The sequence below is a fragment of the Strigops habroptila genome, chromosome 6 (genome assembly GCF_004027225.2).
Source record: "Strigops habroptila isolate Jane chromosome 6, bStrHab1.2.pri, whole genome shotgun sequence".
Taxonomy (NCBI): Eukaryota; Metazoa; Chordata; class Aves; order Psittaciformes; family Psittacidae; genus Strigops; species Strigops habroptila.
In genome coordinates this window covers 76,313,287-76,330,741 of record NC_044282.2, presented here as the reverse complement: position 1 = coordinate 76,330,741, position 17,455 = coordinate 76,313,287, and the positions used below count along the sequence as shown (strand labels likewise).

The 17,455-nt window shown below is 43.0% G+C and overlaps 1 protein-coding gene across 6 annotated transcripts in view; it reads right to left on the bottom strand.

The window, feature by feature from the left end:
- Window positions 1-17,455, bottom strand: part of RIN2 (Ras and Rab interactor 2) — an 82,397-nt gene that overhangs the window by 48,874 nt on the left and 16,068 nt on the right. For 5 of the 6 annotated variants that reach the window (XM_030489133.1, XM_030489138.1, XM_030489131.1 and 2 more), the window contains exon 2: window positions 2,259-2,351. In XM_030489133.1, coding sequence (XP_030344993.1) covers window positions 2,259-2,315 — 57 coding nt within the window. In that variant the 5' untranslated portion in view covers window positions 2,316-2,351. Of the gene's footprint in view, window positions 1-2,258; window positions 2,352-17,455 lie in introns of those variants that run through there. The other variant, XM_030489136.1, reaches the window with a different exon arrangement.

The window sequence follows — 17,455 nt, the reverse complement described above, 5'->3', positions numbered from 1 at the left end:
AGAAAAAGAAAACAGTATGCTTTGTCTTAATATAAGCTGAGATGGCAGCAATTATGAGCATCTTTCACTGGAAGAAGCTACAGCAGGTGATGAATATTCTAAGAAAAGTAATCAAGACAAGTTAATTCAGTGCTCAGAAGCACCTACAAATTTCGATTGCTCCTTAGAGCAAAGCCTTGCCTAACAAGACGGCCCTGTGACCCTGGCACTATATAAACAGCAAAATTCTAGCGCAGAACAGAAAAGTTCAACACTGTGTATTTAGCCTCAATTCCAAGCCGGTCTATGTGACAGTTTACTCTCTTTCTTGCATCAGAAAAATACACATATCTTCCTGGCCAGTGGTAGGACACCACAGTTTGATAGGTCAGCATACTTTCAATACAGTGGCACTGCCTGGACATTGTTCTCCCCGTCCTGCTCTCTAGAAGCATATGGTATTCACAGCTGTACTCACACAGTGCATATGAAGGCTTTATTAACCACACTTTACTTCAACTAAGCATTTTTTCCTGGAAGAAAATATTAACTACAGTCTTCTCCACAATTAACTTCAGCACTGCCTCCCGAACTCCTCTACTGCATAGAAATAAAACACAGTTAATGGTCATCTTGAAAACCATACTGGTAACTTCTACTGCACCTCTGCTTTTTGCCAACCTGAAACATGATAGTTCCCAAGTATTACTGCATAAAGTTTTCCTCTGTCGTATAAAAAGACCAAAACATGTTCCCACATTCCCCTAGAAACCAGTAAGCTCACTGCAGTCCCGAAAGCCCTCTGACTGATCCCCCAAAGCCTTAACAAGCCTCACACAGAGAAGGAGGCAGAACAGAGAACACAATGACCCATGTTTACTTTGCAGCGTTCATGCCTGAGCTAAGCTACTACTGCTGAGCAAATCTGGGGCAAATCATAGAAGTTAACTCTGCAGGAAATACTGGAAAAAAGCAAAATTAAGTCATGAAGTTCAGTCCTTAACAGAAGTTCCCAGAGACTGAAGTGATTTATAACTATGTTGAAGTGAGAATGATCACAGAAGACACACAAAACCCAACGACTGCAGGCAGTCAGTCTGAAGTACGTACTTTCTGATGAGGTTCTCAAGGTTCCACCTTCCAGCTGTGATGAGATTAGCAGGACTAAAATTGAATGTTCATGACCAGGGAAAAATGTATTTCTAAAGAGTTACAGGAAGTACCTGAACATGCTTCAACTGGGGGCTTTACCTCCCTACATCTCTGAGCACCACCTCAAGTCTGGAGAGGCCTCTGCCTGTATTCCCTGGGTGTTTCCCAGGGGCATATGTTTTCCCAAGAAAGCGTATGTTGCATCCTGCCTTACCAGCCCCTTGAGTATATTGCCATGCATCAACTGTACTCCATGACGGAATGGAACTGGGGGGAAACAGAAAGGCTCACACCTGAAATGTATTTCTCACTGGAATATGCTGCATTAAGCTACATGACATCTCAAAACCGCCCCAGAACACAGAAACACTACATGGAATTATTTCTGTTTTTTCTCTATAAGCACATCCACGCCATCTTTCAATGCCTGTATCATTCAGGAAGCTAGGTTGACATCTTAAGGGAAGAATCATGAGAGCCCTTTAAAGTATGTAGACACCCAAAGACACAGACATGTGCCTTGCTGGATTTTTGAGAGTATGACTAGAGTTAAGCACCAGCTTCTTGTTGATTTCAAACAAGATACAGTTAGACTTTAAAAAAGCCAAGTAACTAAAACCTACAGACAAAGCAAAACCACCAAAACCCAAAATGGACTGAAATATGAATTGAGAATACGAAGACAGTATTTTGTGCATGTTCAGATTACACACAAACAAGGAGCCCCACCAGTTTTTCTTAAAATAGGCAAGGAGATGAAAGCAGTTCTCAATTCCAATAGTGGAAATCCTAAACCTGTGCTGCAACTTTAAGTTACGCAAATCCAGTTTATGAAAGCTCTAATGCCTATGCATAATAAAGCTTATGTTCTCAGCAGTAGCAGCAAAGAAAGCCACAAGCTGTTTTACACCAAATATTCTATTCAGTTTACAGAAAAACAATATACACATGAAGTAACAGGGTAGTAATCTAGCCATAAATATCACCTGTAAAAAGAGATGCTCAATTAAGTGCTTCCCATTTTACAGAAAAGGCTTGCTATGTATCACAGACTGTATGGCACATTCTGCAGCACTCATTTCACGTAAACCCATGTGCTTTACGCTCTGCATAAATATCCCATTTACCTTAAAGAAACTTCCTCTTTTGTCCAGACAATGGGCTTTCATTGTTAAAGATGACATCTTCCCCGGGAAGACTCCACCACGTGTCTTGAACTCCTAAAAGTAGAGACATTTCTTTAATGGTTAGTCCAGTCTGTAGGAAATTCCTCTCTAAGCCACAGAAACAGTCACAGCAAGTCTTCTGCCAAAACCCTTTCCGACAACACCACAGTGCCATTTATTTCCTACTAGAGTCCTTACATATCCCTTTAGTCTAATATTTTTCCATAAATTGCTTCAAAAAGATAGTGCTACTCGAAGTTTCATGTTTCTTCCTTCTCTCCACAGCTGATCCTGTAGCTGTGAGTAGATTTTTATGTGCTCATTAAAAAAGAATGCTAAAACATAATGATTGCTTTGTTTGTTTGCTTGACCTCAGCCTGAAGTACAAACACAACAAAATGTTAGATGTCACTACAATCTGCTCTCAAACACTACAGTGTTACAGGGCTGACTGGGGGGGGGGGGGCGGTGTGGAATATAAAAGTCCCCGACAAGGGAGAAGGCACATTACCATGAATGTAAAATAAAATATTATTAAAAAAAAAAAAAAACCACAAAAAAACCCACAAAAACCAAAAACCAACCAAACCCCAACAAACCCACACAAACAGAACACTGAAACAAAATCAAACCACAAAACCAACCAACGAAAACAGCCCCCCAAAAATGACGTTTGAAGTTCCAGTTAGGGAGAAGCTGCATTCTCCATTATCAGGTAAAACTGAACAAACAGTTTAACACCCAGATGAATCTACTAACACATAACTAGAACTCATAAGGAGAAATATTGGGGGGGTGATGTTCAGCTGATAGCAGAGATCCTCTAAAGTCACAACTAATTCACATGAGTAATTTGGGAACAAACTTCTGAACTAAACAGGAGCCAAATTCTATGGCTAAAACATCCTTCTAGGATTTTTAACAATGATCTTATAAATGCATTTAAATAGCCTAACTCTTCTCCTCACTCACACCTTCACTGACTACATAGCAGGTAGTTAAGTTGAAAGTTTCAGTTACCTAAATGGCAAATACTGCAGGTGCAAAACATTATAGAGTTAGAGGCATACCTTTTGATTTGATACAGACAGAAATTAAACTATAAATGGCAGGGAGCAGCAGCGAAAAATGTGTTTAATGGGCTGGCTGCAGATGGAGTTTGAGCAAAACAAAGCAGCTGGGACAGAGAATGCTGACAGTTAAAAAAGCACATTTGACACATTCCCCTCCTGGCACACACATACACACATGCTTCTGCTTCCCTCCAATGCCTGATAAGAAGGCATCAACAAGGGTAAATAGGACCAAGGAGGAAAGAGAAGCTTAAAAGAAAAAAAGGTTAAATGAAAAGACCTAGCAAGTACAAGAACTGGAAAACAGTGAGAGGCAGAAGCAGGAGAAAAGAAATATTTTCTTTTGGTTTTAACATGTAGCAGGAATCTTTAAATTGTTCACCCTGTTTTCACAGGTCCCACAACGAAAGTCCTAGAAAAGGTTACATTTATCCACTTGGATTCTGGTTAAAGAGCAGCCAGGCAGGAAGCTCAGGAGCCAGCCCATTTTCCAGGTGGAGTCTGCAGACTTTATAGGTTGAAAGAAAAATCCCGAATTCTGCATTCTTGTGAAAGCCAAACACTAGAGGATGACCAAGAGAAGACCAAAACCAGTGCTGGGGGTGGGGAGAGATGGGGGCGGAAATAATCAAACTTTCTTTTGTAAATCAGCTTATTTAAAGCAATGCCTTCCTGATGAGGCTCTAAAGCATTCTGATCCATATTGCTTAAAGTCTGACTAAATAACTTGATTACACCAATAAGAGATCGAAGTCCAGTGAAGTAGGTAAATTCCCAGGTGGGTTTCCTCCTTAGGTCTGTGTCCTCATTTGTCACATGCACAAGGGTACAGAACAATTGTTTCACTCGGGGAACATCATAGAATAGTTAGGGTTGGAAAGGACCTTAAGATCATCTAGTTCCAACCCCCCTGCCATAGGCAGGAACACCACACGCTAAACCATGTCACCCAAGACTCCATCCAACTTGACCTTGAACATTGCCAGGGATGGAGCATTCACAACTTCCCTGGGCAACCTGTTCCAGTGCCTCGCCACCCTCACAGTAAAGAACTTCTTCCTTATATCTAACCTCAACTTCCCCTGTTTCAGTTTGAACCCATCACCCCTTGTCCTATCACTACAGTCCCTAATGAAGAGTCCCTCCCCAGCATCCTTACAGGCCCCCTTTAGATACTGAAAGCTGCTCCGAGATCTCCACGCAGCTTCTCTTCTCCAGGCTGAAGAGCCCCAATGTTCTCAGCCTGTCTTCATATGGCAGGTACTGCAGCCCCTGATCATCCTCGTGGCCCTCCTCTGGACTTGCTCCAACAGCTCCATGTCCTTCTTACGTTGGGGACACCAGAACTGCACACAGTGCTGCAAGTGGGGTCTCACGAGAGCAGAGCGGAGGGACAGGATCACCTCCTTTGACCTGCTGGTCACGCTCCTTTTGATGCAGCCCAGGACATGGGTGGTTTCTGGGCTCAAGCGCACAATGAAGCTGGCTCCTGTTCAGTTTCTCATCAACCATCACCCCCAAGTCCTTCTCTGCAGAGCTGCTCTGAATCTCTTCTCTGCCCAATAGACAAATCAGACACTTTAAAGACTTTTGGTATTTGATATTGGATATTCTAAACAATCTAGAGGTTGCCATATAACAAGAGCTTTTTAATTATAAAATTAAAATGTTTTCTTTCAATGAATTTTGAAAAGGGGAATTTGCACCTGAAAGACTTGAGGTAGGGGGAGGCCCAAGAAATCCAAAAAGGAGTTAGAATAAAAATTGAATTTTCCAAGTTGATGTTATCCTCTTAATGACAACACCAAGTTCAATTCAACAGGAAGAAAAACCCAGAGATTTTCACTGAGTCACATTAGGAGTTTATGAGCAAGATCATGCAGATGTATGTGCATCTCTGATCTCAGCCATTAATCATTCCACTTGCAAACAGCCACCCCTTCACAGGAAATCTAATGGGGTTTTAGTAGTTTTTTTTTAATTTAACCACAAGGATGTCTGCATGCAATCCTATTACCAAAATAAGAACATGCCAAGATTTTAACCTTCATCTTATTTCAAATGCAAGTTTATAAGCTTCCACACTCATACAGAAGAATGCAAACATACAAACACAGTTTGCCCTACAAAGAGCAGTATGTCTCCAAGTAGGAGAAAGCCTCAAACAAGACCACTGCTTATTTTGCTTGTAAGAGATTCTGAAGCTCTGAACTTTTCCATAGCTGCTATTATTGTTACTATTTATGTAATATTACTATCTGTATGACCATAACTCTGAGCCTCAGCTGAGCTCAAATCTTTGCTCTTCTCAGCTCTCTACATGTGAATCAATCCACGCCTTGTGGTTACAGTGCAATTTCAAACTGACTCAGGGTAACCTAAACACTCTTGTTGAGGGGTTTTTTGATGCACATGCCTTTTTTTTTTTAGGCCACCCAATACACAAATAGACACAAAGGACCTGCTGGTAAAATAGGTGACAAGGGGTAAGTGCCACACTAAAACTAAGGGTAGGCCACTACCCGCCTTCCACCCCAGAGTTCAGGGGTACCTCCCCTCCACTCAGTGCATGGAAACAGCTGCAGAGAAACAAACCTACTGTCAAAAAGGCTTCACTTCTCTACATACCTGTCCACATCTAATGCTTATTCAGATCCAGAAAGGACTGAAAAACCACTGCTCTGAAGTTGTCTTTGCTGACTTTGGACAGTACGAGGTTGTCAAAAGGGAAAAATCTCCTTTCTTTGATTGGAAAGCTGGGTGGAGAAAGAGAGTAAAGCCCGTTATCTTCTGTACATACCAGAGATGAGGATTTTCTCCTTCCTCTGTGTTTTAAGGACTGAGGCAGAGAGTGAAGATAGATTTGCTTAGACATTGTCTGGGTGACTGCTCAGAAACCCATCTGAAAACATCACCAAGCTGCAGGAGCCAACCCAGTGTATAATTCAGGTGACCTTTGCAAGCTATGTGGCAGGCGGCCGGCACCGTGGCCGAGCAGTCAGTGCTCTGCCTGCTGAGCAGTCTCCACAGCCCTCAGCTCACAGGAGACAGCAGGTACGAGACTCCCATAGCTGGGTGCCCCCCCACCCCAGCAGCACGAGTCCCTCCTCCAAGCAGCACTGTCTTCCCGCAGCTTTTCTAATCCAGGACAAAGCTCATGTGTGTGAAGGACAAGACAGGGCAGGGAGAAGGAATGATTTGTCTGCACTGTGATACAGTGCTACTCCATGGATGCTGACACCCATGCAAGCTGTATGTTTCAAAAAAAACCCTGGTGCTTTTCATCTTCTTTCTTCCATTCCCTTCTCCTCCTGGTTTTCATTTACACGGGAACGCCAGAGCACCATTCCGGTGTTTGGATGTAACCAAGACTTCTGACTTCTTGTCAAAACAGCTCCTACTTTCCTCCCCCTCTTGCAATCTTATGTTTTTACAGTTACCATAGAAATGCCAATCAGAGTCTTCCTGGACTTCTCAGGATCCTTCCTTTTAATCTTCTCATTCCAATCTTGCTTTTAAAAGGCAAACCATCCCATTTTCTTTAGCTAGAAGTCCTAACAAAGTTGAGACAGTCTGTGTGTCTCCCCTGAGCTGGAAAGCAAGGGCGACAGTGATATGGTGAACTTCAAAAGTCCCTGCCCATCATCCTTCTTACTCCACCTCTGCTTGGTTTCCTAAGGAATTGAGGCTACACAACTGCATCAGCTTTCTGTTCCTCATTTCCTATCATCTTTGATCTCTTGGCCAACCTAAGAAGATCTGACTGAGGAAAAGAGTCTCCGTTTACAGATATTGACAAGAGGATACAAGGAAGAAACTCCATTCATGCCATCACTGAGGGAAGAAGAGAGATCTGCAGCCTTCCTTTTGCTGGCTGACCAACAGAATGGTTGGAACCCACTTTTTTGTATTTTAAGAATAAGTTATCCCACTGGAGGAACTGGCTGTCCTCTTCTGTTCTCAATCTGTAAAGGCCATGCAACTACTGAGCACAGACACTTACAGAAACTACTTCAGGCAAACAAAAAAGGGTTTTACTGTTCTGCAGTCAAGGAAGAACAGGAGAAAATATCAGATCAGACCTTAAGTACAAACTAGGAAAGGTCAGCTGATGTCAGAAGACTAATGTTGATTGATACCCGTCAACGTAGTCCTTGGGCCACCCACTTTGTCAGTACCAGTAGAGGAGCTGAAATACAATCCCTTCTGTCTCTTAATGGAAATACATGGAAGCTAAGTAAAGCCTACTTCATATGTACTTGAAAACCTATGGTGAATTAGCATCACATTACAATCAAATTATAATAGCAATTTATAAATACATAGTAATTTTTAAAAATTATATTTACAATTAAGCCAGTGAACTCACCTTCCAGTGGGTTAAACTGGAAACCAGAAACAGGAATAAATACATTTTACTTTTTTCCTTTTTTTAATGGGAAAAAAATACTTCCAAAATGTAATCCTACACTTAAGAATATGCTGAGATATATACACAGAACTTCAGATTTTCAGCAAATTGAAGCATCCTCGTGCATTTCATTTCCCTGTTCTCCTAGCACATTTGCTAGGAGAGTCCTCTCCCCATGGAGAGGACTGCGTTCATTTCTAACCTACAAAGCTCTGGTTTGTCTAATTACTCTGACCTTATCTGATTCTTGGCAAAATTGAACTTTTCCTTTTGAAAGTATTTCCTCTGAGAAGTTAACTGGAAACCTCCTTCCAGGGACAAGGATACAACTGAGCACAGTATCACTTTGAAAATCTATCAAATAAGAGCCTTAGTCTGAAAACTGTCATTGGTGCCAGGACTTTGCAGACCTCTCAACTCAAATGTTGCATTGTGTTAGCACAGCTGTATCCACAAGCAAAAAGCAAGGGGATTATGCAAAAAGGATTCTAACTTCCATCATTCTTCTGGCTGCAGAAAGGGTTTACAGTCTTTTTCTTTTTCTTCCAATAATGCAAGGGCACATTACTTGTAGAAAACAAATAATGCATACAGCAAAAATGACAAGCCACTCTTTAAAGAGACACTTCTCTGCTTTGCTGTTTTAATTAAACATTTGAAAAAGCTTGGAAATGACAAACAGTCCCTGATCAACCTCCTTTTTCTTAAAGCGCTGATTTTATTTTTCTTTCTGCTACCTGAACATAATGAGTTTGTGTGAGCTTCCTCCCCTGAAGAAAGCCTGGTTGCCACCAGTATGATGTCAGGGAAAAACAGTGTTTCTGCCTAAAACGAGGTAAAAAAACCCCAACCTTACAAGCAGACACTCATTCTCCATGTAGGCAGAAGGGCCATGACTGACTGTCTGCAATCCTGCTCAGGAAACAATATTCTTCTGAAAAACTAAAAGGGGAGCAGGAATATGCAACACTAACTTTCAAAACCAATGACAAGATCACAGGTGCTCACTACCCCCAGTGTGTCTCTTAATGCATTTTGCAAATTGGAAATGCACTGCCAGTTACACACCTCTCACTAATTCCTCCAAGGAAATTATTACTCTTCTCATAAAGAAGAAAAGAAGATACAAGGTAGCTAAAGGCAACCAGCAGAATTAAATGATGTGCAGATATTCTGATGAGTGAGATAAGGGTCGGTTATGTCCCAACTGCTGACACACCATTTTATACTTTTTCAGTCGCTACATTTGTCACATCAGGCACCATCACCCTTAAGCCCTGTTTGCTGGTAAGGTAGCACAAGGCACCGTGTCCTCCTGCAGCAATAGCTGCTCCTCTCAGACCAGTATGGCAGCAAGCAGCCTCAGCAGGGCGCTTGTACAACAGCACTCTGTACAACTGCCTTGCCTCTTGCTCGATTTTGTTCAAGCTCTGCACCAGGACAGTCACTCAGACAGCCTGAGTATTAAGCAGGAGTTACACAAAAGCAGACAAGTCACAGACTTCACTGTATTCCCATCTTTCAGACAAAATCCTTGTCTCTCACTGCACTCAATGTTAATCTAAGACCTTAATTTCCTTGGGTTGGGAGAGGACAGCACAAACAATCACTGAGGATCACTACAGTGATGTGGCTCTGGACGTCCCCCTGCAGAAACCTGCTGGAGGCTGGGACAGTAGGTATCCAGGCAGGGCCACTGCCCTATGGCTTGCAACAGGGATAAGAGGCAAGTGCCACTCAAGCCTGCTCTGCCAGAGGGCTGCCCAAAGGACATCCCAGCTCTGGGCGCCAGCAGCTCCCCAGAACGCAGAGAGCATGGCAAAACAGTGGATGTGAGAGGAACAGCTGAGGCTTGAGATCTGGTCAAAGGATCCAGAGACTTTGCAAAGCAGAGGCTTCCCCTGAAGCAAGACGCAAAGTCAGTGCATTTCACCCCTTTCCTACTGACACCTTTTCAAGGTGGACAGGCAGGAGATCCAGTCCCTAGAGCATGGCCGGCACCATGCAGCATTCCTATCCCCGGGACCTACCTTGCATGCCTGCAAGAGCAGCTTGAACAGGCAGCCGCTCCTGGGCATACAAGCCAGAACTTACCCAGGGCCCAATGCAGCCTCAGCTCATGTGAGTGTGAGGGGAAAGGGTGCTGCAGTTGCGAATCTGGAGGCAGAAGTGACGCTGTAAAGAAGTGTAGCATCTGGAGGTGTAGTGAAGAGTCTGCAGGGTCATAACTTCATATCCTCCTCATGACCAGGAGGATAATGGACTTGACAGACCCTTACTTAGACACAGTATAGCTGCTCTTTTCCTAGTAGTCCTCCATCCTGAAACAAACAGCTGGCAACTGCTACTCTCTCCTCTTCCTGTTCATAGCTTTGACTTAGAGAGCGATGTTCTCCTAGATATCAAACCGTATCATGCAAAAGTTACTCTTCAACTCCCAACATTGTTGGCTTGTTTATTTATGGTAGGTAACAGCCGTTTTCAGTTTCCTTGGCTGATAATTTCCAACACCTGTATTTGCGTCCTGAAGAATCAATGCTCCTCATCCTGGTTAACAGTGCTGTTAAAATCACAGCCATCTTTCCAAGGACTCCTTAGCCTCACTAAGTGCTAACCCATAAAATAGCAGCAACTACTTAAGGAACTGCTACCTGGACAAACTCAGATCTTCAGGGGCTATGACCCAGTCCACGCATGGTTTGATATATTTATCCGACAATCTATAATGGGAACATCGTTGCTAAATTATATTGATCTTTCTACATCTGCTTTCAGCTAGCCATCACTCCTGCTTCAACCAACCCTTTCCCTACAGGCTTATTTTTTCCCCTTCCTTCCTACTCACTGGCAGCCTTTTAAGAGACTAAAGATAAATAGGAATTAATTTGAGCTTGTTTCAGCATGGCACTCTCAGGACAGATTTTAAGTCCTGTTAGATTTTTGATAGATCTGCTGGCTCTCTCACAGCTGTCCAGCCACTTCTTATCTATGTTGAAGTCAAATGCAGAAATTAAAGCATCTGAAAATCCCATCTGAAAAGCATGCAAGAGTTGGCCTGACTCTGCTCTCACTGACATGAACAGACATTGTATCACTTTTTCCAATGAGAGCATACAGTTAGGCAGACACCAAATGCCTAAAAAAATCCAATCCTTAAGCTTTGCTGAACATGGCACACTACCAAGAAGATTATGTTTGCTACTAGTGCTGTGTCTCTGCACCCCTTCAAAATAGTTTCTTCTTCCTCTCTTCCACTAAACAACCTCTTCCTGCTTGCTCCCATGGCATACTTTCCACATTACTGAAAAGGAATAAAAACCCCAAGTCATTTCCTTTGGCACAGCATTTAATTGCGAAGGACACTACCACATCTCTTATAAGAGAATGATTGTATGTTGATGCGTACATGTAATTTTGTCTCTAGACATGTCAGAAAAATGTATTTCTAAGATTGACTTTGATTTGGATAACCTTTCAGGAGGTTCATATTCTTCCCGAATTCCCTGGCCTGGATATTTCACAACAATAGAATTTCTTGCAGTATTTAAAATTTCCATTTGTAATTCCTGCCAAAACCAGTGAATAATAAAGTGAAAATATTCAGAAATATGTTTTTAAACCTCTTAAAACACATTTAACACCAAGTTGCAGTTCCTGGAAGAAGAAAGTAAAGGTAATTGCTTGAATTACAATATAGCTTCAAGGTCTGGAGAAGCTTCAGAATTCATATGGAAGCAGTAGGTCAAGTGATGGGTTACAGCATCTACATCCAGATGGAGATGCACCAGAAAACCCATAGTTAAGCCCAGCAGGCTGTTATTTTAGGCACCTGGGAAAAGCCTTTCTCTCCTGTATCATGAATCCCAGAAAAGAATGAGGGTTTCAGTGTTCACGTCAGAACTCCTCCCTTCTGCCAGACAGCGGCACCAAGCAAAGCTCTGACCACAACATTGCTAGAGAGAATGTTCCTCCATGCAACAAGAGGGAAGCAGACACCTGACTTACTACCGGTTCAGTGAGCTTAAACACTTCTACCTACTCAAACATTCCCATGATTAAAGTGATTAGATAGGACTATTCTGGTATTAGATGGCTACACCTAGCACAGCATCTTTTTCTACAATTTACCCTTTTGTACTTAATCACTGATATACACTATAATAAAACAGCACACCCAAACCAAAACCCCAGGCACGCTGACTACTGAAAGCCAGGTCAGGTCACCACAGCATGCTTTCAAGAATCAGCACCTGAAGTATAGGCCATTGTTTATTAAACGCACACGCAATGTCTGTAGATTTGCAAAACTGCATAAGGCAGGGAAGAAAGTATAAATAAGATTTTCCTGCTAAAATGAACAACCTGATGGAAGAAAAGGGATGCCTTCACCTACAATTTTAATGATTTGCCAAACTGTACTCCAACATTCTTAAACCCGCTATGTGGTAGTTATTTGTTCTCCAGAGCTGCACATTTTTAGGACTACTTCATGATCAATATTCTCCATTATGACCATTCTGTGAATCTGTAACATAGAGGAAAGGAAATCCTGCAACACTGTAATATAGAAGATCAAACTTGAACTTACACCCATACTACAGCAAAAGGGTTCTTGTATACAAGGTATCTTTGCCTAATGGCTGAAGTATGCACGATTGCAGCAATGATAAATTCAGTAATGGACATGGAAAGATGCCTTGTAGTTTACTGCTTATTTGCCAGAGTCTGTGGCTCTTCCCTGTAGTGGATTAATCCCATACATGCTCTACTTCTTCTTTGCAGAGTTTTATATTGCATCAGTAGACAATAACAAGGACTATCTTTATTTCAGAGAGGGAGGACAGAGACGCTTAACACAGGTCCTCTAAACCCGCCTCTATGCTCCCCAACTATGGGGAGAGCCTAGGGATAGAAGCTGCCCTAGCTGAAGTTAGCCTCTCCAGTTCTTCCATTAAACCACAAAGGTGCTCTTTAGAAAGATTAGCAGGTACATATCAAACCTTTTCAAATTCAACAGAATAAGCCAGGCCAGCCACACATAAACGCCAGGATGATGTGACTGGTGCTCCATGCTTACGATAACTGGTTTTAGACTAAAATGGATTTCTGGTACCTTAAATTCACTGGGCAACTTGAAACCTTGCAAAACATACCTGAAATGTCACCGTGTTCACCTGCCTCAAGAAAAAGAAAACCCCCAACATACTCCTGTAAGATTGGACATAATTCACATACAAAATGTTATTTTCTTTAGATCATTTTAATGTCAAACTCCCCACATGCCGCTGAAGTATCTCAGAGACTTAAAAGCAACAGCCAGGAACTAATTTTATCTGTTTCTTAGTCTGATAACAGAAGCACAAAATCTCTGCACAGTCAAGCACACTATTTATAGCATTCTGCACTTGCATCTCCTCTCAGGTCCATCAAGTGATAATACGTACTTTCAGTGTATGGTACCAGAGGCAGTGAAACAGGCACCACAGACTCTGTGTACCGTCCTATATCAATACTCAGGTTAGCATAAACAGTAAAGACTGCATTTCCAGCCCTCATGATCAGGTCCAAACTGGTTTATAAATGTCAGATGGCTAAATTCTCCATTGCTCTAAAATATGCCCAACTCCTGTCTCAAAGCATTTCTTCAGTATGGCAGAATATTTCTTTCATCAGAGCTCTTGCTCATTTTGCTCAGTGTTTTCAGGAATACTGAGCGGTTTCAGCCCATTTCCAGTAAAAGCAATTCCCTTTTCAGAGCTAGGGCAAAACAAATTGCTTTTAAAAAATTCTTTTTCATTTAATTAATTGGAAAGGATTTTTTTACCCAAAGGAGCACAGAGACGGGGGGGGGAGCTGGGGGGGGTGGGGGGGGTGGGGGGAGAGGAGAGAGAAGGGGGAAACATGGTGACACAGACAGACAGAACTAAAAGCTGTTTGTTCGACCGTAAAAGTAAAAATTAGCCATGGATCATGGATTGCAAGATAGAAAAGTGGCCTTAAGAGAGCTGCAAAAGCTGTGCTGTTTTTTGGGTTATTTTATTTTCAATTAATAGATAACACTAAATATCTTTTAGGCTCTTCACAATTCAACAAATAATAAAATATTGAATAGTTTGTACACCACTAAACAGTGACAAAACACAGCTTCTTTCAATTACAATGCAATAGCACTTCCTAGTTGTGCTTGTTGCATCACTGATCTGCTTAACAGGTACCTCCTAATAAGAAAATAAATATTGCATAATTGCAAGCAACTGTTTCATTATTCCCTATGAAATGTTTTTCAAAGATTATCCTTTGTTCACCTCTGTTGTTAAAAGAAGTATTGTTCAGGAGGTAGACAGTGCCTAAGAAGCTACATCCTGTTTCATAAAATCAACAGAAAGTTTTCCATTGATGCCCACAAGTATTGGAATGAGGTTCAGTATAAAGCTCACTGAATAATATGCAAGAAGAGCCTCTAAGAAACCCATAAGTCACTTAGCATTTCTGTTATTCCAAGCACTACTTAAAAGCTTTAACTGTTCACCCTGAGACTGTTGAATATAAATGCCAAAAGTTTCATCTGCTGTGTACCTCAACTTCAGCACGGCATGAGATGTCACGGCAAAGATTCACTAGGGAACAAACAGTATTTTCTTATTCTCGTGTTGACTTTGGGCTCCTCTTCCATGTGACACATTCAAAAGAAAATACATGAATTGTGCTATTGGACCCCCACTGATCTAATGTTTTACCTATTAGCTACAGAATCAGGTCATCAGAAATGTACTACACTTGACACCTTGCTTTTCAGATAGCTCCTAGGGACAGTAGCTGCTACTCTTCAGTACACAGGTTGCTCTTCCTCCAAGTGCAGTAAATTAATACAGTTAAATATACAGTAAACCTTATTTCGGCTGAGTTCATGGTAACAGCTTAATATTTGACTTCCTTAGTAAAAACTGTTACGACAAGTAACCACCTGGGCCACTTCTCAATTTAACCCTTAGTACTAGTTAGACAAAATTTCACACTTTTTTTTTGTTTACTCAAGCTATCAGCATATTCATGAAATGGTAATTTTGTAGACCATATAAACTTGGACTGTATACCAAAAACTACGTTCACAGTACTGAGGAGCTGCACAGTAACACAACCCCCACGACACATAACCCGCAGGATACTACAGCGGTGCAAGACTATGCTCAACATTACTGTCCTCAGAGTCCTCACTCATGTGATTACATATTAGCCAGCAGGTTAAGTTACCTCAACAATAGGAAAAGTAGCATCAGTGCAGGAGTGACAACCAAGCCAAGTGCAAGGTCCTACACTGGGATCGGGGCAATCCCAGGCACAGCTACAGGCTGGGCAGAGAAGAGATTCAGAGCAGCTCTGCAGAGGAGGACTTGGCGGTGATGGTTGATGAGAAACTGAACAGGAGCCAGCTTCATTGTGCGCTTGAGCCCAGAAACCACCCATGTCCTGGGCTGCATCAAAAGGAGCGTGACCAGCAGGTCAAAGGAGGTGATCCTGCCCCTCTACTCTGCTCTTGAGACACCACTTGCAGCACTGTGTGCAGTTCTGGTGTCCCCAATGCAAGAAGGACATGGAGCTGTTGGAGTAAGTCCAGAGGAGGGCCACGAGGATGATCAGGGGCTGCAGCACCTCCCGTATGAAGACAGGCTGAAAAAGTTGGGGCTGTTCAGCCTGGAGAAGAGAAGGCTGCGTGGAGACCTCATAGCAGCCTTCCAGTATCTGAAGGGGTGCCTACAAGGATGCTGGAGAGGGACTCTTCATTAGGGACTGTAATGATAGGATAAAGGGTGATGGGTTCAAACTGAAACAGGGGAAGTTGAGGTTAGATATAAGGAAGAAGTTCTTTACTGTGAGGGTGGCAAGGCACTGGAATGGGTTGCCCAAGGAAGTTGTGAATGCTCCATCTCTGACAGTGTTCCAAGGCCAGGTTAGATGACACCATTTAGTGTGTGGTGTTCCTGCCCGTGGCAGGGGAGTTGGAACTAGATCATCTTAAGGTCCTTTCCAACCCTAACTATTCTATGATTCACTGCTTGCAGCAGTGGAGAAAGCCACCACCTCTTTCTGCAGCACTAGCTAGTGCTGATGCTCACACTGCCAGCAGTCCAGGTTGGCTTGCTTCGCAAATCCTGCTGCTACCTCGTCCTCCAGCCACTTCTAAAAGAATTAGTCCAACAGCAAAGAGAGCATTTGAATTACACTTCAGAATACATGTGCATCTAAAATGAAACAAATCTAAACAGTGCAAAACCATCTTTAAGAGAGAAAAATGGTTTTGTGATTTCAGGAATGTGCTGCCTTTGACCACATGTACAGTTCCATTAGGACAAAAAGTCCCAGTGGTTAATGCACTCTCAAGATTTAAGAAGCCGATCCCAAATTGGGTGAGAACTTTGATGTACAATTATTCTTTGTTTCCCATGAAAATTAGGAACATTACTGTCCCACCTCACAGGGGTTTTTCAAGGACTAAGCCACTTAGCACTGAGAGAGTTTCAGATACTGTAATGATGGAGGTGACACATGATAATGCTTTACTGTCGTCCGTGCTTATACAGAGGAAAGAAAGGTGTAATCAGGAGTGGGACATATCACAAAGAAATAGGAAGAGACCACATTGAATTGCCGAGGTGAGTATCTCTAGAGAGGACGCCTTCAACACCGGAGCGGGGGGAAGCACAGCGTCCAGGAGCCTCAGTTCGGAGCGGCAAGAGCGACCGAGGGAGCCTCAAGTCCTCGACAGGACTTGCCCAGGAGCCGGCAGCTCAGCTGACGCGAGCAGCTGATTCACAGGGGGCGGCGCCAGGAGTGACGGCACCAGCCCTCAGTGGTAAAAACCCATCCCAGGGAGCGCGGCAAACAGGGCGTGGCATGTCAGTCAGGGCGTGGCGCGGCAGTTGGCGCAGGCAGCGAGCGGGATGGTGAGCACTCGCCTCAGGACAAGGGCCTGCTCTGGGAGCTCTGCCCCGGTAGTGGCCAGCGTAAGCACCCAGACAGAGCCGATGAGAGGGGAGGCTGCGGCGCAGACCTCGGAGTGTAGAGGGTGCCTCGACTGGTCTCTTGAGGCGAGGGTGCACAATGGCAGGGCTGCACTTGGTGCGCCCTGGTGGAGGTCCTCCTGCAGCAGGTGGCTGATCCTAGACAGGATCCACTACCAATGAATAGATACGCTACTCCGTGTAGAAAGCTTGCATGATTGTTTGTCTTGGCTTTAGAGACACACTGGTGAAATGAGGTAGCCTCGCTAGAGACTCACCTTCTTCACTACAACACAGTGCTGCTAACCTGTATTAAAAAGCTGCCATCAAGCTCAGAATGTGTAATTTGTTCCTGAACCACAATTTGACTATACACGGCGGAAAAAACAGACTGAGCCATGTCTGTGAGTCAGTTCACTGTCATACAAGTGTGCCAACACAGCAAGCAGGATAAACCCCAAAGCACAGTGTTCTTATTGTCCTTTCAGCTATGTCATATATATATCTCCCAGGAGATGAAATGCCTAGACTTCTTTATAATGTTACTAGGCATTAAACAGAAGAAAAACCAACAAACACCAAACACCACACACAAGATTCCAGGGAAAAACAAACTTAATTTGAGCAGTCTTTATTTCTTGCCTATTCAAGGATCTGTTTGAGGGCAGGGCAGAG